Consider the following 19,628-nt stretch of genomic DNA (forward strand, 5'->3'; position numbering starts at 1 on the left):
GTATCACATTTTACACGGAACCAAATAGTTTTATTTTAAAAACTACTTGTTGTTTGCCCATCAAAAATCATCTCCCAACTGATTTTAAACCGCATCAATACGTAAGAAATATATATTACACTACTGCTACTGCAGTCATTTGGGTTTAAATTGCTTCGTCTCCGAACCATTGACCTTGTTAATTTACTCTTCCGGTGCATAAAGACAGCAATGGAAAAACGATAATCATTACAAGAAGTTTTTTTTCCTGTCGACTGGAGGAGAACTGTGTTGTCCGGCGATCCGTATCGGCCTACGGGCTACTAGCGATGAGAAAAAAATGCTTACAACGATATACTTACTGTTGGTTTTTTATCGGTCAACAACGATGTTGTATAACAACTTCAGCGAATTGTTTATACAATAAATGTTCGATAAATCATGAGAATCGTATACTAAATTCGTACAGTATTGAAAAAAAGAAGAAAATTAACCCAAAGGACGTATACAATGAGAAAATTGACGAGAAACCGTTGCTGACTATTCATAAACTAGACCATAATATCAAACGGTTCGCGTGTTCTTCAATGTTTGCAATTCGACAATTTTTCGTTTGTGAAATGATTAGGTGGTAATGTGGTATATCTATATAACTAAATCTACCGCTATAAAGTACTATTATTGTACTTATATACTCGTAGTTACTAGTTAGTACTCGTATATATCGAATTTGTTGTATATAATTTTATTTGAGATACATACTTAGTAATATCGAGTGAAAGTGAATGGTTTATAATAAAAAAAAAAAAAATGGTCGAACTACATTTGGCAATGATTTTAATTCAATTGAACGTGCATATGCATATTGTATATACATAGTTGAAACGTCACTGGAAAGATTCACTTTTTCTCATTGTCAATATTACTTCATATCTATCAAGTACACGCAGAGTCAAGTATTACATTTATATGTTGTATTTACCTATATACATATAAGTGCATTAACGGTTTGGATTGCATTAGTACCGTGTGTGGTTTTAGATGTATGATAATAACGATGATTGAAATCCGCGTGAGAAATAAGCAATTCCATGAAATTTGTAAGAGTGCAGTGTTTGTAAGAGAAAGAATGAGAGAGAGGTATCAGCAATCCTATAGATGCAAGACGAGAGAAAAACGAAATTCTTCTATTTGAAAATTGATTTTAATCGTATAATAGAAATCGGAAATTAATTTACTCTTTTGTAATGAGCATTGATGTCTCGTCAAATGAATTAATAAAAATACTCATTTAGATAATAATTTAATTGTGAATGCTGATTGCTGATCAGTGATTACTGATTATAATAACCGGCTGTTAAATACGTATATTATATTGGTTTATATTCTATGTGGCAAACGATAAAACAAAAGGTTTGAAAGTATTGAATGACAAAAGATAATTATTTTTTTCCCTCTTTCTATGCAGAGTATAATGATTTCGCAGATAAATTGTGGTGTCTATATATATATATATGTAATATGAGTTATAATGTAGTTATCTTGAATATTGAAATAATATCATTTATTTTGTTTGAAAATGCTTCTTATGGTACATTGCGATTTTTATCAAAACATAAAAATAAATATAACATATAATAAAATATAGTCTAATAAACCTGTACCTGTAGCGTTGTGTTGTATTTATACATCACCCGTGGATATTTATAATGAAAACATTTTCCGCAAAAGTTTAAATGTAGGCTAACCAACTCAAGCGGGGTCGTTTACCTTCAACAGGATTTTTTCTATATATACTGTGTCATCCGTATTTAAGATTAGCTCGTGTCACTCGATAAGGAATCGAGAGAAAGTGGATAAAAATGTTTAATTTAACAGAAACTCATTGTTTTTACTTCTTTAATCACTTAATCGTTTTTTATTCGAAATGTATTTTTGCCATTCACACATATATCTGTAATGTATTTATAACATATTTATTATTTATGTTGCATTACTTAACTAATCAATGATGTATTTTTTTTTTTTTACAGAACAATTTTAAAGATACGAATTTAATAAAATACAAACGCATCATCACATAGGGTAAGTAACTCAATAAGGATAAAAACCATATAGACATCGTTGTATGATAGGTACACGTTCATTGATGTTTTATTGACCAAACGGTATATTGACCGTTTGATGTTATTGATATTTGTATTGTATATTATTGTATACCTGAATAAAGTATGTAATACTTAAGTAAGTAATGTATGTAAAATGTTCAAAAAACTTTCGTATTCACTAATTCACTTATTTCAGTACCTATGCAGGCTATACATATTGACTCCTCGCAGTCTTCATACTCTGCAAAAAACTAATATAAACAATTTATAAAATATATATATATATGCAGAAATTCGACATATTATATGACGCGTATAGGTTATAAAGTAGGTACATAATATATTTTAGAATAATATAATGTAATCAATAAAATATAAAATTAAATAACAAAAAACTAAATTATGCTAGGTCGTATAGTTAGCACAAACAACTTGGTATATCTAATTAATGCTTTAATAAATATTTTTTTAAAACAAACTGCCAGTTTTTATATTTTTAACCCCCCGCGGGCCTTCACGAAAACTGATTTATGCTGGTTGATAAAAAAAAAATAATAATATAAATGATCGATAACAAAACAAAAAAGTGTCTTGTTTTTAATGATCGTGATAATATGATATGCTATTGGCCAATTCCAATGAAGTAATAGTTGTAAAATTAAACGTTTTCCACTACCAAAATATTACGACAGTATGCACATAGGAGTAAACTTATTAAAATATAATTTTATATATATATATATGTACATTATACATGGTGTATCGTAAAAATATGACAATTTTATACTTAAATTCAGATCATACACACTGTACACTGTATATATATATATTTCAACATTTTATATTACATTATACTATTACAGTATTAAACTACTATTGTAGCTGAAGTTATATAGGTGACTTAATGTCGAAATAATTGTTTAGATTGAAAAAAATGTTATTAGTAATTTTAACTAAATAATACTTTTATAAAAATTAAAATGTATTGTGAATATCTTGAACTATTTCATGTAAAATTACATATTTTAATTTAATTTTATAGAATCATTTATTTTTTTTCAATAAAAAAGTAAAATAAAACTATAATTAATATTTTTAAGATTAAATATATGTATTTTATCGAAATATTCGATATCGTGTTTTCGACAAATAAGCATTTACATAAAAAAATTAATATTATCTATATAGTTTTCATTTATATAATTTTAGTGATGAATTTTTTTTTTGTGAAATTGAATATTTAGATTTAATACGAAGAGTTTTTAAACGAACGTTCACATCAAATGAGTAAAATATTTTTAAACGTTCTTATTCTTCATAGTATATTTTAGCTACATTGCTACAATATATTTCTAGAGTAAATAAATAAATAATAATTTAATTTCTATTGAATTTATACTAAATTATAATAACTTTTTAAGATTTATGAAAAAAATCCATAAAACCATTGTTGATAAAACTATTGCAGAGCGAGGTTTGTGGTAATGTTTTATGTGGTTCTATTGGTCGGCCTCAGGATACTTGAACCTCAGGCTCATGAAAACACAATATAGCACGTTATAATGTTAATTGTAATAACATTAGGTCACGATTTTCTCTATAATTTTTTATAAACTGTTTTTGGTTTTTGCAATTTAAGATCTACCGATTATGACCTGGCGGCAATACTTGTTGAGGGTAAAAGGTGAAAATCAAACGTTTGAAAAAATACTGCGTTTGTCGTCCTTGACAGCTTCTATTTATCAATACATGCTTATTATAAATTACCATTGAAAAATTACTACTCCCACACTAAATACCATAATATAAACATAACATGTATTCTTGTAAATATTATTATGTATACATTATATTATAAGCACATTACACATACCTATCATATATTTTTTACATTACGTAAAAACTACTATTAATAATTATCAAATTATTTTAATAAATTTGAAAACTCTTTAGAGATTTCACATATAATTGTTGTTGTTCATACCTATTACAAAAATATTACGTATTTTAATGTAACAACAGACAATTTTTGTTATTTTAATAGGTTTTTCTGTGTGTGAGAATCAAATTAAAACAAATCCATTTTTTTCATAAAAATTATAATACAATTTAAACTAGATAGCTTTCTAAGTTGTTAAAAATAAAGTATAAACAATGCATATTTGCAACATTTTAAATTAATTATAAATTAACGTAAAATAATAACCATTAATTATTATAAAAGTTTTTAAAATTAAAAAAAAAATAGAAGAAAAAGTGATAACACTTGGTATTTAAATATTTTATTATAATATAATAAATAAAAAAAATAATAATAAACATAATATTATTATTTAATAGTATTTCAAGTTTTGTGTAAAAATGTCTATATCATAATTATTTTATTTTAAAATAGTCTATTTAAAAATAACTTATAATAATCTGACGATCTATTATGAATATATCTATCCATATAATTATATAAGATGGAACAGTAAAAAATAAAACAAGATGGCTAAGCTCCTCTTCACTCCCCTGCAGCAATCACCTGCATAACATAAATTCATAATATCTGTTTACACCTAGGGTTAGTCTAGGCTATATAATTATATTAATAAGTTTTTGCTCCGCAACCTGCTACGGCATTGATTTTTTAATATAACGGACAATAGAATATTAATAATATTGTCTTTATAATGACATAAGCTCCGCGACTTCAATATGAAACCCTAACGTTTTTCACGACATAGTATAAAAAATAATAACATTTACTATATTTTGTTTTGTTACCTATTATTTCATATTTTTCTCCACAATAATAAGAAACGTGATTGTTTCAAGAATGTAATGTACCTATACACATAATATTAGAAACTGGCAGGAGTATTAGGTTTCCGTGTCTATCAAAACAATATTACCGCTGGTTATCACGATTCTCATTGCTGAACGATATAATAACTAATATATAATATATTTTCACGACAATGTTTTGAATTATATATGCACCACAGTGTTCTACAACCGTTATAATGTGTCTATACGTAGTAGTATATACGGCTAGAGACTGCAATATATGCGTAAACAACCAAATGTTTGCCGATGTGTCAATACTCGGTGTAATATGTATTATGTATATTGTACACGTATAATATTATATTGATCATATTATCATCGTGTAAAAACTTTTTTTCTCGCACGTGAGTTTAAAATTTTCCTTGGAGTGGGAATTTCTTTCGGTAATACTGCACTGTATTATACACACCCCGCAGCTGCGGATTCTAAATAATATAGTAGGTACTATAATATTGAAATAGACTCGATTTATCGTGGTATACTGATATGTGAGCTGAAAGATTTAGCGAATTAAATGGCAAACGAAATGACCAACAAAACTTTCGTGTACCTACGCTATAATATTTTAGCATGAATGCGTTTAATAAATGGCATATAGTCGCCAGGTTTCTACAATTTACATCAAATACCTTCGATATAAAAAGTAGGTAAATGTTAAATATAACACACGCCTCATCATCTCTCTCACAAAAAAAAGTTGTCAACTCGTCATCATTCCAATCATTTAATTCATTCATGATTATCATCATGCATTAATATGTGTGTGTAAATGGAATACATGGCTACAATGGATATATCTTTTACTTGTTATTATGATTGATCATTATTATTTATTCGTACACATAACATTTTGAATAACACTCAGATCAAATTATAAATCCGTCTGGTTTTGGTATGCCAGAGAAGCAGTTATGCCAATATTACATTTATTTTAACTATATGCATTTTTTTATATTATAATATGTAATTGTTTGTATATTATTTTATACACACCGTTATTTACATAATAATTATAATACTTTACAATATTATTACTTTTACAATATTATTAAGTCGTGGCGTAAACCTGCATGCATAACCGTACTGCAAATTCTAATCGGAATTCGGGCAGACGTTTGTCATCGTCTAGCAATGTAACGAAAGTTTGAAACGACGCCCCTGCAGCAGACTCATGGCACGCGGAGAAAGGGGTTGACAACGACGATACATCGTAATAACACAATATAATACCCAATAATATTTTACGACGTGATGGGTTTTCACTTTTGCCAACGAGTTACGTGTGTTATGCACACCACATAGGGCCGGATTATATTATTTATAATATATCGGAATACGATATAATATAATAGATCCCGAGGCGTATATATGGGTTTCTATTGCGGCGCAAAGTACCTATATATGCCCGAGGCTATCTCGATTTCCATTCGACATGAGGCTTTCGTCGGAAATGATATGCGTACACCTCGGGGCCGATCGTCAGGTACATTACATATATTGCATATTATTATCGTGTGTGTGTGCACATGAGAGCTCAGCGCGTTTAATGTAGTAATAGTGCGTAGGACCCCAGGCCGGAGTGGACCGTCGGTGAAATTACCGTTAAATTACGCGATCGGTGCCCGCAGCAGCGGCACCCCTTTCACTCTCTTCCTGTTTACGAACGACGTATCGAAATATTTTTCATTTCGTATATACATACTCGTTGTTTTTTGTTTTTTTTTTTCCATCACCTGAAATGCCCATGACTGGTCCGCTGACGAATCGCGCACGGGCCATCAACCTTCACATTTCACCTGAACGTCGATCAAATTAGTGTACAAGTTATGATTATCCGCAACGATTGTCATTTATATTATTAATTATTACGTATTACTTTCTCTCGCTCCCATCTTCCTCAGCACCACGGATAAGACGATAACGTGCAGCGTGTTATATCGACGGCGGCGGATAATCGCGAAACGATGGTGACGCATCACATATAGCGCACTCGATTAGGTTATAATACTAAACATTACAAATTAATTTTCCATAATAAAATATATAATACTTGGCATATCAAGAGTTAATTTTAATTTGTATTTTTTATATATTTTGTAAAGAAACACTTTAAAATAAAAAAAATTGTTGATCGCTTGTAGCGATCCTGTTTTTGGCATTTTATAACCGTAGACTACCTGTTGTAGAGTAAACGACATATCAGTGGTAACTATATAGTGTATACAAATCGCGGCTTTTTATCATTTGAAAATTTGTTTTATTTCGATTTATATACCTATTATAATAAATATAGTTGGTCTTCCTTCCCATAGTTGACAATATAACTTGCTATGAATGTCGACGAACGTTATTCCAACTTTTTATTATATGGGATTAGTTTAAATTCACATAGTTAAAATTAAAACATTATATTAAACACGATTCCAAAAAATATAAAATGTTAGCTTTACTATTATATTTACTTACTAGGTAATAGTTGAAAAATTAAAATAATATACATTTGAATGACTAGTAGTGCTAGTACAATATATAAAATTGCCGTAAGAAAATAACCAGTTTACTGTGCTCATCCATAAATCAGTGTAGGTACGTAGAAATGTTGGTCACATGAGTCACATGACTAAATTGCTGCCAATAGTATACATTGCAATTTAACTGCAAAAATATGCCACGGTGAAATTATTGTCAGCAATTTTTATAAGAAAAATAACCTATTACAGAATGAATAAATGTTAATAAAAAAAATCTAACTATCAAACAAACATTATATTATAGTGTCTATACTAAAATTGACAAATATTTTATGAATTATTCAAGCTAGTATAATAAAACTGTCAACTATTACTTATAACGATCTATAGATATATTATTATGTGTCTAAAAGTATGCTCTGTATAGCGATTCCAGCTACTAAGAAGAATATGTATCGCATAATTTTCCTCGTTAATCTTTATTAATCTATATAGTTTTAACTTTAAGTAGGTACCTCTACTTAATTGTAGGTATATAAAATAAATTTTCTTATGAAAAATAACCTATGCCGATAGAAAATAATAATTAAAATTAAACCAATAATTTATGTTTTTAAAATAAATATAAAGTTATGAATATGTAATAATATGAACAATGTCAATTAAGTAAGAAAAATTTCATTTTTGTATAAGCGCAATGGCACAATATAAACTCTTTTATAAAAATTATTTTATCAAGTTTTACTCAACTAGGTGATAAGTTTATTGTATTGATCTGAATGTTGAGTACCTATATAATATTTTAATTTAATGTAATTTTTAATAAATTAAAAATATTAATAGTATACCGGATACTGAGATATCGCGTATTTATGATTAAACAATATTTTTTAAACAATACGTAATACTATTATGTCAGTGTACACTTATTGTTGTGTGTATACATTTTCTCAAAACCAACCTCCTCGTTAATGACGATGTTACACATAAACCACATTCTGTGCATTTATCGTGAAAAATTCTGTTCGAACTGTTTTATCGCATTGATACGGGTTAGATAAGGAAATTGTCCGTGATACCGGTCAGATTGCAGTATTACACAAAATATATGAGGGCAGAGCCGGCTGTAGTAATAAGTAACGTAACTTATAATATCTATGGCAATTATTTAACATCTCAGCTTGTCTGATAAAACGTTTTGAGTTACTATTATTTACCTCAGTTAAGGCAGTGCTTCTACCACAGTAATTATTGTATGACAGTATACGGTTTCTTTACAACCCATTTTTTTTTTATTACACAAACCAAGTAGTGAAAATTAATACAGAACACGCGCCCTCGTACTTAACGAAATAAATATTAGCATATTAGGACAAATTTACATTGCTTATAAGTGTACGTCATATACCACCGCGAAAATAATTTAAGAAAGTGTGTGTGTATTAGTCATTCGATGTTTTATTGAATAAGCACAAAACCAAAACGCATGTTTCGTCCCGGCCGATCGTCGCATAAAACATGGTGTTTAAGTGTTCCCTTAGTGTGCCTATAGGTACATAGTACCTATAATATATACTATACAATTATACAAACAAAAAATAATTTTGTAATCTTTCAAAATGAAATTATTATACTATAATTATTGCGTACTTATAAAATAAAGTGACTACCTATATAATACAGCGTTCATAATAATAGTATGTATATCATTATTAATGTATTATGTCTAACCAGTAGCCACGGTCCATAAATATATTTTTTATTAAGGCTGATGCATAAAAGACGGAATACCTATTATAATTGTTATTATTTCGCAGCAGTATGTTTAGGTCGTCGTCTCCTTGTCCGTGCGACGAGCATTGAATTTTCTGACGAATTTGCGCAGAGGTTAAGACACACGCACCGCTATCTTCAGCAACCTAGATGGTTGTATTTTTCGTGGTTCCGGAAAAACGCGCACGAACAGTGTTTCCAACGAGAACAGTTTTAAGTAGCTATATTATAAAGGTAGCAGCAGGAGAATATAATTTGCATAGAGCGGAAGCTGACTGTATAATTGCTAATCGTGTACCTTCTGCTCACAAAAATATATATATACAGAGTGATTTGCCTAACATGCTTACCTACATTTTATGCTTTAACTACCCATGCATTTATTGAGATTTTGATTTTTAGAATTTTTAAGTATACTTAAAGAGGCTATGTTTTTGAAAGTTTATATTATCTTGGTAAATACAATAAATTCCTAAATAACGGTCGAAGATGTGAGCAAACGTCGATATAGATGATCTGTGTACTTATCACATTTTGGCCAGGCAAGTTTAAAATCTCACTTGATCTCGAGTGACAAATAACAATTATATATGTATAATGAAGTTCGTAAGCCAAGATTCTTTTTATTATGCAGGCAACTTGTAAACTCGATTTATAGGTGACCATCATACCATAATATAATTGTAAACAATATATTTGCGACAAGCCATGCATAACTGCGTATTTTCGTCTAATATTATCAAATATATTTATCAGTCTTAACCGCCCAGTTAAGCTTTCTGTGTCAGTTTTTCCGGGATTTTGCGCTGGGTGCCTCGTAAAGGTAAAATGTACTTTACCTATATGTCATCTTATTTATTTTGAAAAATTCCTTGTTTCGATATACGACACACATGATGCGTTATATACTTATATATTTTACATACGACCTAAACGTACGAAATCGAGAAAATATACAACTTTCGCCTTTTTTACTGCACTAAGGTTTAAGTATACTATAAATGTATCGACCAGCCAACCCAAAAAAAAGGTAGAACGTTGCAGTATTTAATGAATTTCAATAATATATATATTATCTATCCATAGATAGGTATAATACGTAATAATGTAATTGGTATAATTATTGGCGTATCATGTATTTCGTCAAGTGTAGCCAAATTTGCAACAAAAGTCGTTGTGAAAATAATCATAACAACAGTCTTACGGATAGGGTGTGTGGAACGTCGTTTAAAAGACACTACACAGGCACAGGAAGAACGAGTGAAATTTTTTCGTGTGTGGGCTTGCGGACAAGTCGCGGTGGAAAAGAGAAAGAATTAAAAAAAAAAAAATTGAAATACCCGCCAACGACAATTTTATTATTTATTATAATATAATATTATGTGTTTCGAATACTTGTCGTTATTTATTGCGATCGCGCGGTGAGCCGAGACGCGACGGCGGCTAACGCTGGCGAGTCGAGCGATTGCAACGGCGGCGACGTTCATTTCCGTCACCGCTAGTGTGTATGGCGGGGAGCGCGGCTCGACGGTGCAATAGCGCGCGTCTCTCGCACTCCATCGCTATCGCTCTCACTTACTCTCTCTCTCTCTCTTAGTCGATCACTCTCTCGGTCTCTCACTTATTCTCAGTCGTACAATAACGGTCTCTCGCCGGAACCGACCCGGTAACGGAACACACACGCAACACGCGTCTCGCCGTGTGTTGTACAGTACTCGCGGCGTTCCTTCCGAAACAAACAACGACTGCGCCGCGCTATCGGCGGTCATCACGTGTCTCGTTTCCGCCGCGGTCGTGTTGTTCCTTATTCGCGAGCGCGTGTGCGATATCACCCGTACATCGCGCAAAGTTCGTGTGCGGCTGGGCGCGTGTTTGTCTGGAAATCGAGATTTTCTTTTTCCGCTCCCTCGGATTTTGTCTGCGAAAACCGTCCCGAGTGCCGCGCTGAGAAAATACCCGAACGCCGTTCGTGTGATATACTCGAAGTGTGTTCCGTGAACGTGTTTCGTCGGTTGGTCTTGAAAGCGCTTTTTTACGACGGTGGCGAGAGAACCATTATTGATTATTGCTTTTAAGACGATGGATTTCAGGAGGATACATCGGAAAATGTCGAGGTATTCTTGTATTATTTGTTTTTCGACGATTAATTTACGGTATATTACGTCCGTGGACATAACCGAGCACCGAGTCCATTAAATCGATTCGAAAACTATGCCAATATAATATAGTATATACTATTAATAGTATTTATGATCAATAATTTTTCGAGTGCACGAGTTATAAACATTGAATATTCTTCAAATCATTAGGGTCGGAACTCTTTTTATATTTATATTTATGAAAAACCTATTGGTTTTTACCGTGATTTTCTTTAATAACTAAAAATACAAATGTACCAAATATCAGAAAAATTGAACCATAATATTATTGAAATAATAAATAAAATTAATTATTATATATTACTTTTTAATATCGTTTTTAGACCCAATTAATAATATTAGATACTTTTGTCCAAAATACTGGCAATAATATTGAGGTTTACTCCAATCGTATACCTGAAAGACTGAATGAAAATAACTTAATATTATGTTATAGGCAAAGTTTATAAATGTTCGTCATTTAAAATACACGATGTGCATTAGGATTAGGCATAACCTATCTACTCGTATTGTACTTTCAAACATTGAAGTAAAATCAAAAAATATTTTTCATTTATAATACACATAGCAACAATATACAACGCAGGTTCGATTACGTGCAGATAAAACTTACGTACAAAAAGAGTGTTTAAGCAATAGTATAAACTAAAATGTATAAATACTTTAATTTAATTTCAATTAATTAGTATTTTAAGTGAAATGTACTTTATATTTTGAATTAAAAGATTCCTTCAAATCAGACAGATTTATTGCCATACATAGGTAATATATTGTTACAAAATATGCAGTATTCCATTCATAAAATATATATACAAATGTCTAAAATACTAAATCATCAATACTATATAGAAACTTACTTTTATAAACCATGTTAATAACGGTATGTATTATATATTAATTAATAATTATAATACTCCATGTAGTGAAATCGATACTAATATGCACATCATAATATAATATAAAGATGAATATAATCATTATTATGTTATTAGTGTTATAGAAACACAATTGGCGGGATATTTTTAACACGTTCCTTACTGATCAAATTTTGTATAACACGGTTATTATTCTACATTTAAAATAATTCCTTATACTTATTTTATAATAAATATTATATAGACTTATACAAGGCTATTAAATATTGATCTTCTTTCAAACCTTATGTATACAATGTCTCAATCAGACACACTCCACAATAAATTATGCGGACTATATTTCTATATATTCGATATTATCTACATTATCTACATTATTTGTTATCGAGCCAATATATATTTTGATTGCGACAAATACATTAATATCGTAATTACCATCCGGCTTAAAATACACCATTCATCATCGTACGATAGTAATATAATTTACTAGTTAAATTATACACAACGTAACAATAATTATAATGTTATTATACACGTGTCGTAAGTATTACCGGAACTCGACGAATGCGATTTTATTTCCCATTACCTAATTAAGTATGTTTCATATTAATCATATTTGTTTTTAATTTCTATTTACTCGAAGCAAATTTTAATTTCACCGATAATATAATAATAACTATTATTGATCAATTATAATTATCATGAATAGCGTTCAACTGTAAATTTGAAATTATAAATTCGTAAAGTTAGAGGTCCACATTACCTGTACATAAAAACTATTTTAATCACCAGTTTCATTAAATTCAACACGTATTCCTGTATGAAATTTTTTTAATGAAATTTAAGCGTAAATTATTATACTTCGACCATTAAAACATGACTATAATAATAGTAAAAATAATAAAACAGATAAACGCAAAGATTGCATATTTTAAATGTTGAAACCAATGTGGAGAATATAATTAAGGATAGCTTTTATTATAATAAATGGATAGGCGATAGCATTATTATAGAGAGCATTAAGATTTGAAAAATTTAGACCGAGAGAAGAAAAAGGTGTTTTAAACTTATTCTAGTGATGGAGACTGTTCTCTTAAAGTCTTCTTAATATTATTAATTGATGAAGTCTAATGCAGTCTCGCCACTTTTTAGTAGGGGAGAATAGTAGAGTACAGTTTAAGAACTGTGATTGAACTCCAGATAGAATGTACGATTAGATAAAGGACTATGTTTAGTAGTTTTAGTACCTACGTTGCCAATTTTACAATAAATGCGTGGTTGATATTTTTAAAAACTGAAACTACGAAAAAAGGGGATGCGATAAAAATCATTTTTAAAAACAAAGGTGTAGAATTCTGGCAGATTTTTCCATTCGAATTCTTACATACATATTATATACCTACAATGTACATCACACATCAAATTATAAAATAATATAGCATAATTCATCTATACAATGGTAATAATAGGATAATAAATCTCATATTACTAAATTAATATTGATTTTTTAAAAAAACCATCTCAAACGCATGTATTGAATGTATTTATATACATTTTAAACGTACCCTCATCACCAAAAAATCTGAAGAACAAAAATACCTATACAAAATACACAATAATAATTATGTTGATTTAAATGCTCAATAATAGGTACCTTTATATGGATCGACTACACCCCATACCGTCGACTATTACTTAATTTTATTTCGTCGTTTGTTTCCCATAGATGAAGACCCAATCGTCGGTGTAACTCGCTGCGCACAAATAGCGAGGCTAATACGCGTCGTCGTGCTCTGTTCCATCACAACGCTGCCACACAGACCGACAGCCACGCGCTGCAGCGATGGGCAACTCGAACAGTCACGGCAGCAGCACGTCGTACGCGACCGGCGGCGACGCGCGTTCGATACCACCACACTCGTGGGCCTACTCGTTCCCGCGATCGCAGTATTTCAGGCCGCCGACCTCCGGGCCCAAAGTTCTGCCAGCGCACGCGCCCGGCCAACAACGAGCACGGCTTAGGCCCACCGAAAACGGGTCCATGCTGCATACGGCCGGCACCATAAACGGTAAACGGCCATACGAATATCTGCACCGGGACGACGTGAGTATAATGTTTGCATGTACGCTATTATCTTTTTTCCAAATATCATCGTGTTTGTTATCTAAACATATCACGTTTGGCCATATATTATAATATGCAGTGAAAAATTGAAAATATGGAAGACTAAATGTAATAACTTAATTCGATATTCTATACAAAATAAATTATTTTTTGATGAAATTACCGAACAATATATTAAAAACAATAAATTTCACTCCTATTAAAAAAAATTGATTATATTAAAATTGATATTAATGTGTCAACCGAAAACGATTGATTTGTAAACAATTTTCAACCACTAACCTAAATCCTACACAATGATGATGAAATATTATTTTACACCTTTATTAGGTCTTAAAAGTAGTAGGTATATAACAGGGGTGGCAAACCTATGGCACGCGTGCCAAAGGTGGCACGTTGATCAAATTTCAATGGCACGAGAAAAAAATGAAATTATTAAAAATTATGCTATTTATAAAGTTTTGATTATAACTGTTATAAGAAATTCAAAGAAACAAATTATATACATTTTACAAATTATAATTTTAATTATATATTTACTTAATAAAATAATACATAATAAATCTAGTAAATTTATTTTTATCCTTAGAAAATATAATTTCCTTTGGGATCGTGATAAAATCTCGAAAACCTTGACTGGGAAAATTTGTCACTTGACCCCAAAAAGGTTCGCCACCCTTGCTATACAATTTAATTTAGCTCAAGACGATGCCATACTCGCATGTGTTGTCTCTGTCTTACTAACGTAAATCATAACCAATTTACGTTCAAAAAAACACATTTTGTGATATTATTTTTAATATTAGAGTAAATTTGATAATAGCTAAATTTACTCTACACAAAATATGTTTTTCTGAACGCAAATTTGTTATAATGTACGTTATTAGTAAGACAACATATTCGGATGTGACGTCCTCTTAACTATCAAATTTTGTCGAAATATCCATAAATATAGTTATGTACAGGTATAACTAACATTAAATGTGCAGAAAATACAGAAAAAAAATTGTAATTGACTAAAACTTTTACAATTTTCATATTACTGACAAAAATGTACGCTCAAAACTAATCTCATCCCATGTAGTGCGTAATAATATCACACTATGTGCTGGCGTATCTATTTTAAACATTTTATTAAAATTGTTATTGCCGGTTCGTGGTTACTCTAGTAAATAAATAAATATTTACAATTCATTACATTGATCTTTATACTTACTTACGTTTTATTTTAGAATAATTACCGATTTAGAACCGTGTTTAGCTTTAAAGCTTAAAATATATACGGTGGTCTTAGAAAAAGCTAAATTAGAAGTACTTTACTTATCCATTGAAACAAGTCACTTAATGGTATTTACTTTTTTGAAATAATAAATGCATTGCAATTAATATGAGTATTTTATTGAATATCAATGACCTATGTTATAAATTATTGCCTTTAAGTATGGTACAATATTTTCCCCATTGTTATTACGGGATTATTGAAAAATATTATAATTCCTATACAGTTTACCCTCTTCTTTTTTTATGAAAAGTATATCAATACAAAAATAATTTTATTTAATTGTATATTTTATTATTTATTTTTACCTAACAGTAAAATAAAATAAAATGTATGTCATGCTGAAGAAAAAAATAATATCTATCAATCTTTCACTTATAATAATTCCATAAATAATTCTGACCATGAACCCGTTAATTAAAAATAAAACCGTAAAAATAATATAAATCCTTGAAATATACTAGGGAATATATATATACCATGTTATAATAAAATTTAAAATATGGTATATTATAATGATAACTAAAAAATAGAGTTTTGATACTTTCCACACTGTACCTAAACATACGTGTACCACGTTTGCCTATCTAAAACTCCCTTTTATAAATAACTGATGCAAAATACAATAATTGGTTATATATATTATTATATATAGTATATATTAAGTTGTTTTTCAAACCATTCATTGAAATACAAAACCACTTTTTAAAAGTTATGTAAAACAAAATTGTTTATGTTTGTTAAACATTATAACTATTCATAACCATTTAATTAAATTGTTATAGCCGACAACTGCTACAATAATAATCTAAAATGTACTTCACAATTTGACTAATAATTTGAAGTATTCCTCTATCTTAATTATAAAAATTGTTAACAAAAATTAATTAAAATAAAATGTTGCTGAAATTTAAGAAATTAATAATATGAAATGAAATATTTCACACTGAAAAAACTAATATATTAAAAATTTAATTATTTTAAATTTAAAAATGTTTACACAAAAATATATTTATACACTCAGCTCACATTATTATAGTATTATAGGTAGGTATATTAATAAGAGAATTAAAAATTTTTTTTTAAATTTCATTTAAATATTTAAATAAAATTTTCTTTAGATTCAACATGGATATGGATATGAGATTCAAAGACACGTTCCTAGAGATGGAAGACGAGATCGTATGGGGTACAATATGTATACCAGCGAACCAGACTTACGATTTTCAGACTCCCGTCAACTGCCACCAATGAGTTACCAACATCATCACAATCACGGAGACAATGGTGCTGTCAAAGGCAGAATGTCCCGATCTAAAAAAAAATACAGAGCTCCTCAAGTACCACCATCTTCGTCGCATCATAACGGAGTGAGTACATATATTATGTTTTGATTTTAGAAAATATTATACATATTTTAAGACGTTTATATAATGAAACCAGTTATTATGATTATAATGTAATTACGTTAAATATAATGTATTTGTATTTTTTTTTTAATTTTACCACAACTAAAATATTACTTGAAATATATATAAATGAATTGTATATTATTATGTATTATATATATAAGTGATTAGAGGATTTAAATATTTAGCATACTGCCTATATTAAAATACGTTATACGCATCACCTAAATGAGATTTCCTCCGTGTCATTAAATGACTATATGTCTTAGTTTACCTATTTATATTATATTAGACAAAAAATTGGTGTCTTTACATAAATTATATGTTTTTTACATTTCATAGATGGACAGCTCTTCGCCGGACTCGTATCAACATTGGGAAAATCATAGGGATAATAGTAGATCTAGTCAAAATAATGGTATGCCGAGATTGAGGTTATTTAAGACTAGAGCTGAAACAAAACGTAAGATCAGCAGAGACGAATTAAAAAATGCAGAGTTTCAGCCTGAAGTTAAACCACAACCTAGCAATCTACATCGAAGCATGTCTTCCCCACAATTTCAAGTGAGTTTGACTTATATTGAATTTTTAACGAATGGTGTAGTTTTTAAAAGATTCTATTTAATTACTAGTTCATATCGTATTTAATTTAATGTATAAGAAAAATTTGTTATAATTATATAGTATGAATTATGATACTAGTATGTAGGTACTGAAATTAAAATAATATAAAATATATAAAATATTTACAACGTAAATTAGGGTAGGTAGTTAGGGTAGGTATTATAAAAATAATTCTATACGATTACGATTTACGATATTAAATCGGTAATATTATATAGCGTCATATTTAGCTTTCTGGTATAATAATAAACAAAAAGGTTAAATTATATTTCTTTGTACACTTATACTAGAGTTAAGAAAAAAAGTATTCTTTATTAAAAAATACATATATTGTAATTTTTAATTTATAATAAACATATAGTGATATTATTGACTATGAATTTATGAAATATTATCCTTAAATATATACTTAGGTATATAAAATATAAATATATATAGTTCTCAAGTGGTTATTGCTGCTGCAGCTGTATATTTAATAAATAAATAAAAGGTAGGCAAGAAGTACCTACTTTGCTCCACATTAGGTGTCGAGATGGTCACTATTATGGGTGTATTAAATTTGAATTCAATGTACGAAAAATGACTGAGCAGAGACGGTCTGACAACTTATATTACCAACTGTATTTCGTGATATGTTTTTTAATATAATAGCTATTATTTTTCTTTTAATATGTCAAGTAGGTTATAATTTTTTTTCCGAAAATATTGCATTAGGGTTCCACGAATAAAGTTTTTAAATTATAACAAAATAATTAACATCGTTATTTATTGTTTAAAATAGTAATTTCATTCACACTTTACTTAAAATGTCTATAAAAAAAATTGCTTTTATACATTTATTAGATTTTATGGTTTCAGTATAAATAATCTTTTGTTAAAATTTTAAGACTTGCATATAAAAAGAAATTTTTTTTATTAATTTCCAACTGCGAAGTATTTAATTAAAAGTTCACTCCATAATATAATATTAAAATTTAAACTTAAAAATATTGTATGTAAATATAAATCAATCTAACTGGCGCGTACTATAATAATAAGGTAAGGTTTTTCGCTTTAACAAAAACATTCCTCACGGCTCACATATTTTTTAACACCATTAAATCTTCTCTGCCCCTAAACAAAATGTTAGCGTCCAGCATATTAATTTGACCCCTTCGCATAAATTATACATTATTCCTATAACAACGAACCACTGTTCCATATGTATAACAATGTCGCAGCTGCTGATTTTCGACGGGGGCATCCTTTGTTGTGTGGACCAGTTAGTATTTAGTATTTACGCAATAGAGCAGCTAGCTTGGATGTAAGTATAATAGGAAATCTTCTGGCACGCGTCAAATTGACCATACCGGTTAGATATCTAGGCAAGCATTATTAATAGTCTTTGGAATTATCACCCTATTGGATTTTTTACGCAGCAAAAAAAATCGCATTCGTCTATGAAATTATAAAAAAAATTAAATAGGTATAACCACTATTCATTATTATATAATACGCTGCTCTACCATTTAAATAAAATGAAATTCATTTTTTTTTTAAATATTTTTCTCTGAAAAGTTTTTACTCTACTAAATCCAAAGGGGTTTTTAATGATAACTTTAAATACTAACTTTACTAATTTTAATTTTTCAGGCTGAATTGAAACGTGTGACTGAAAGGCTGAGAGAAAAGGAATTCCGTCATCCGCCCGTAGGTCGCGCTTCGGAGAGCTCGTCCAATCCTGCTTCCGAAGAACGTACGGTTGTGGTCACTGACAGTGACAAACATCGCGAGAGCCCAGTGAACTCAAACAGACAACGGTTAATGGCCGATCGAGCTAAACGGATGTCCAGGTCGATACCGAATCTTGCTACAAAATTACCAGAAGACGACGATATCCGATGCACGGGCGAGGGTTCGTCAGCCACAGGTTCCAACGACGAGAACAAGAGCCACGACAAGAAAGACAAGCCAAAAACGAGGTATGTCCTATAAAAGATAGCAATCGATTATTA

General features: G+C 29.6%; 1 protein-coding gene across 6 annotated transcripts in view; it reads left to right on the plus strand.

Moving 5' to 3' along the window:
* Positions 1 to 19,628, plus strand: part of LOC132920005 (uncharacterized) — a 58,696-nt gene that overhangs the window by 35,045 nt on the left and 4,023 nt on the right. For 5 of the 6 annotated variants that reach the window (XR_009660684.1, XM_060981996.1, XM_060981995.1 and 2 more), the window contains 5 exons: positions 2,013 to 2,064; positions 13,924 to 14,301; positions 16,723 to 16,971; positions 17,353 to 17,574; positions 19,267 to 19,595. Coding sequence is in view for 5 of the 6 variants with exons in the window: in XM_060981996.1 (XP_060837979.1) it covers positions 14,041 to 14,301; positions 16,723 to 16,971; positions 17,353 to 17,574; positions 19,267 to 19,595 (1,061 nt within the window). In the remaining variant the exon portion in view is untranslated. Of the gene's footprint in view, positions 1 to 2,012; positions 2,065 to 10,801; positions 11,278 to 13,923; positions 14,302 to 16,722; positions 16,972 to 17,352; positions 17,575 to 19,266; positions 19,596 to 19,628 lie in introns of those variants that run through there. The other variant, XM_060981997.1, reaches the window with a different exon arrangement.

The sequence above is a fragment of the Rhopalosiphum padi genome, chromosome 2 (assembly GCF_020882245.1).
Source record: "Rhopalosiphum padi isolate XX-2018 chromosome 2, ASM2088224v1, whole genome shotgun sequence".
NCBI lineage: Eukaryota > Metazoa > Arthropoda > Insecta > Hemiptera > Aphididae > Rhopalosiphum > Rhopalosiphum padi.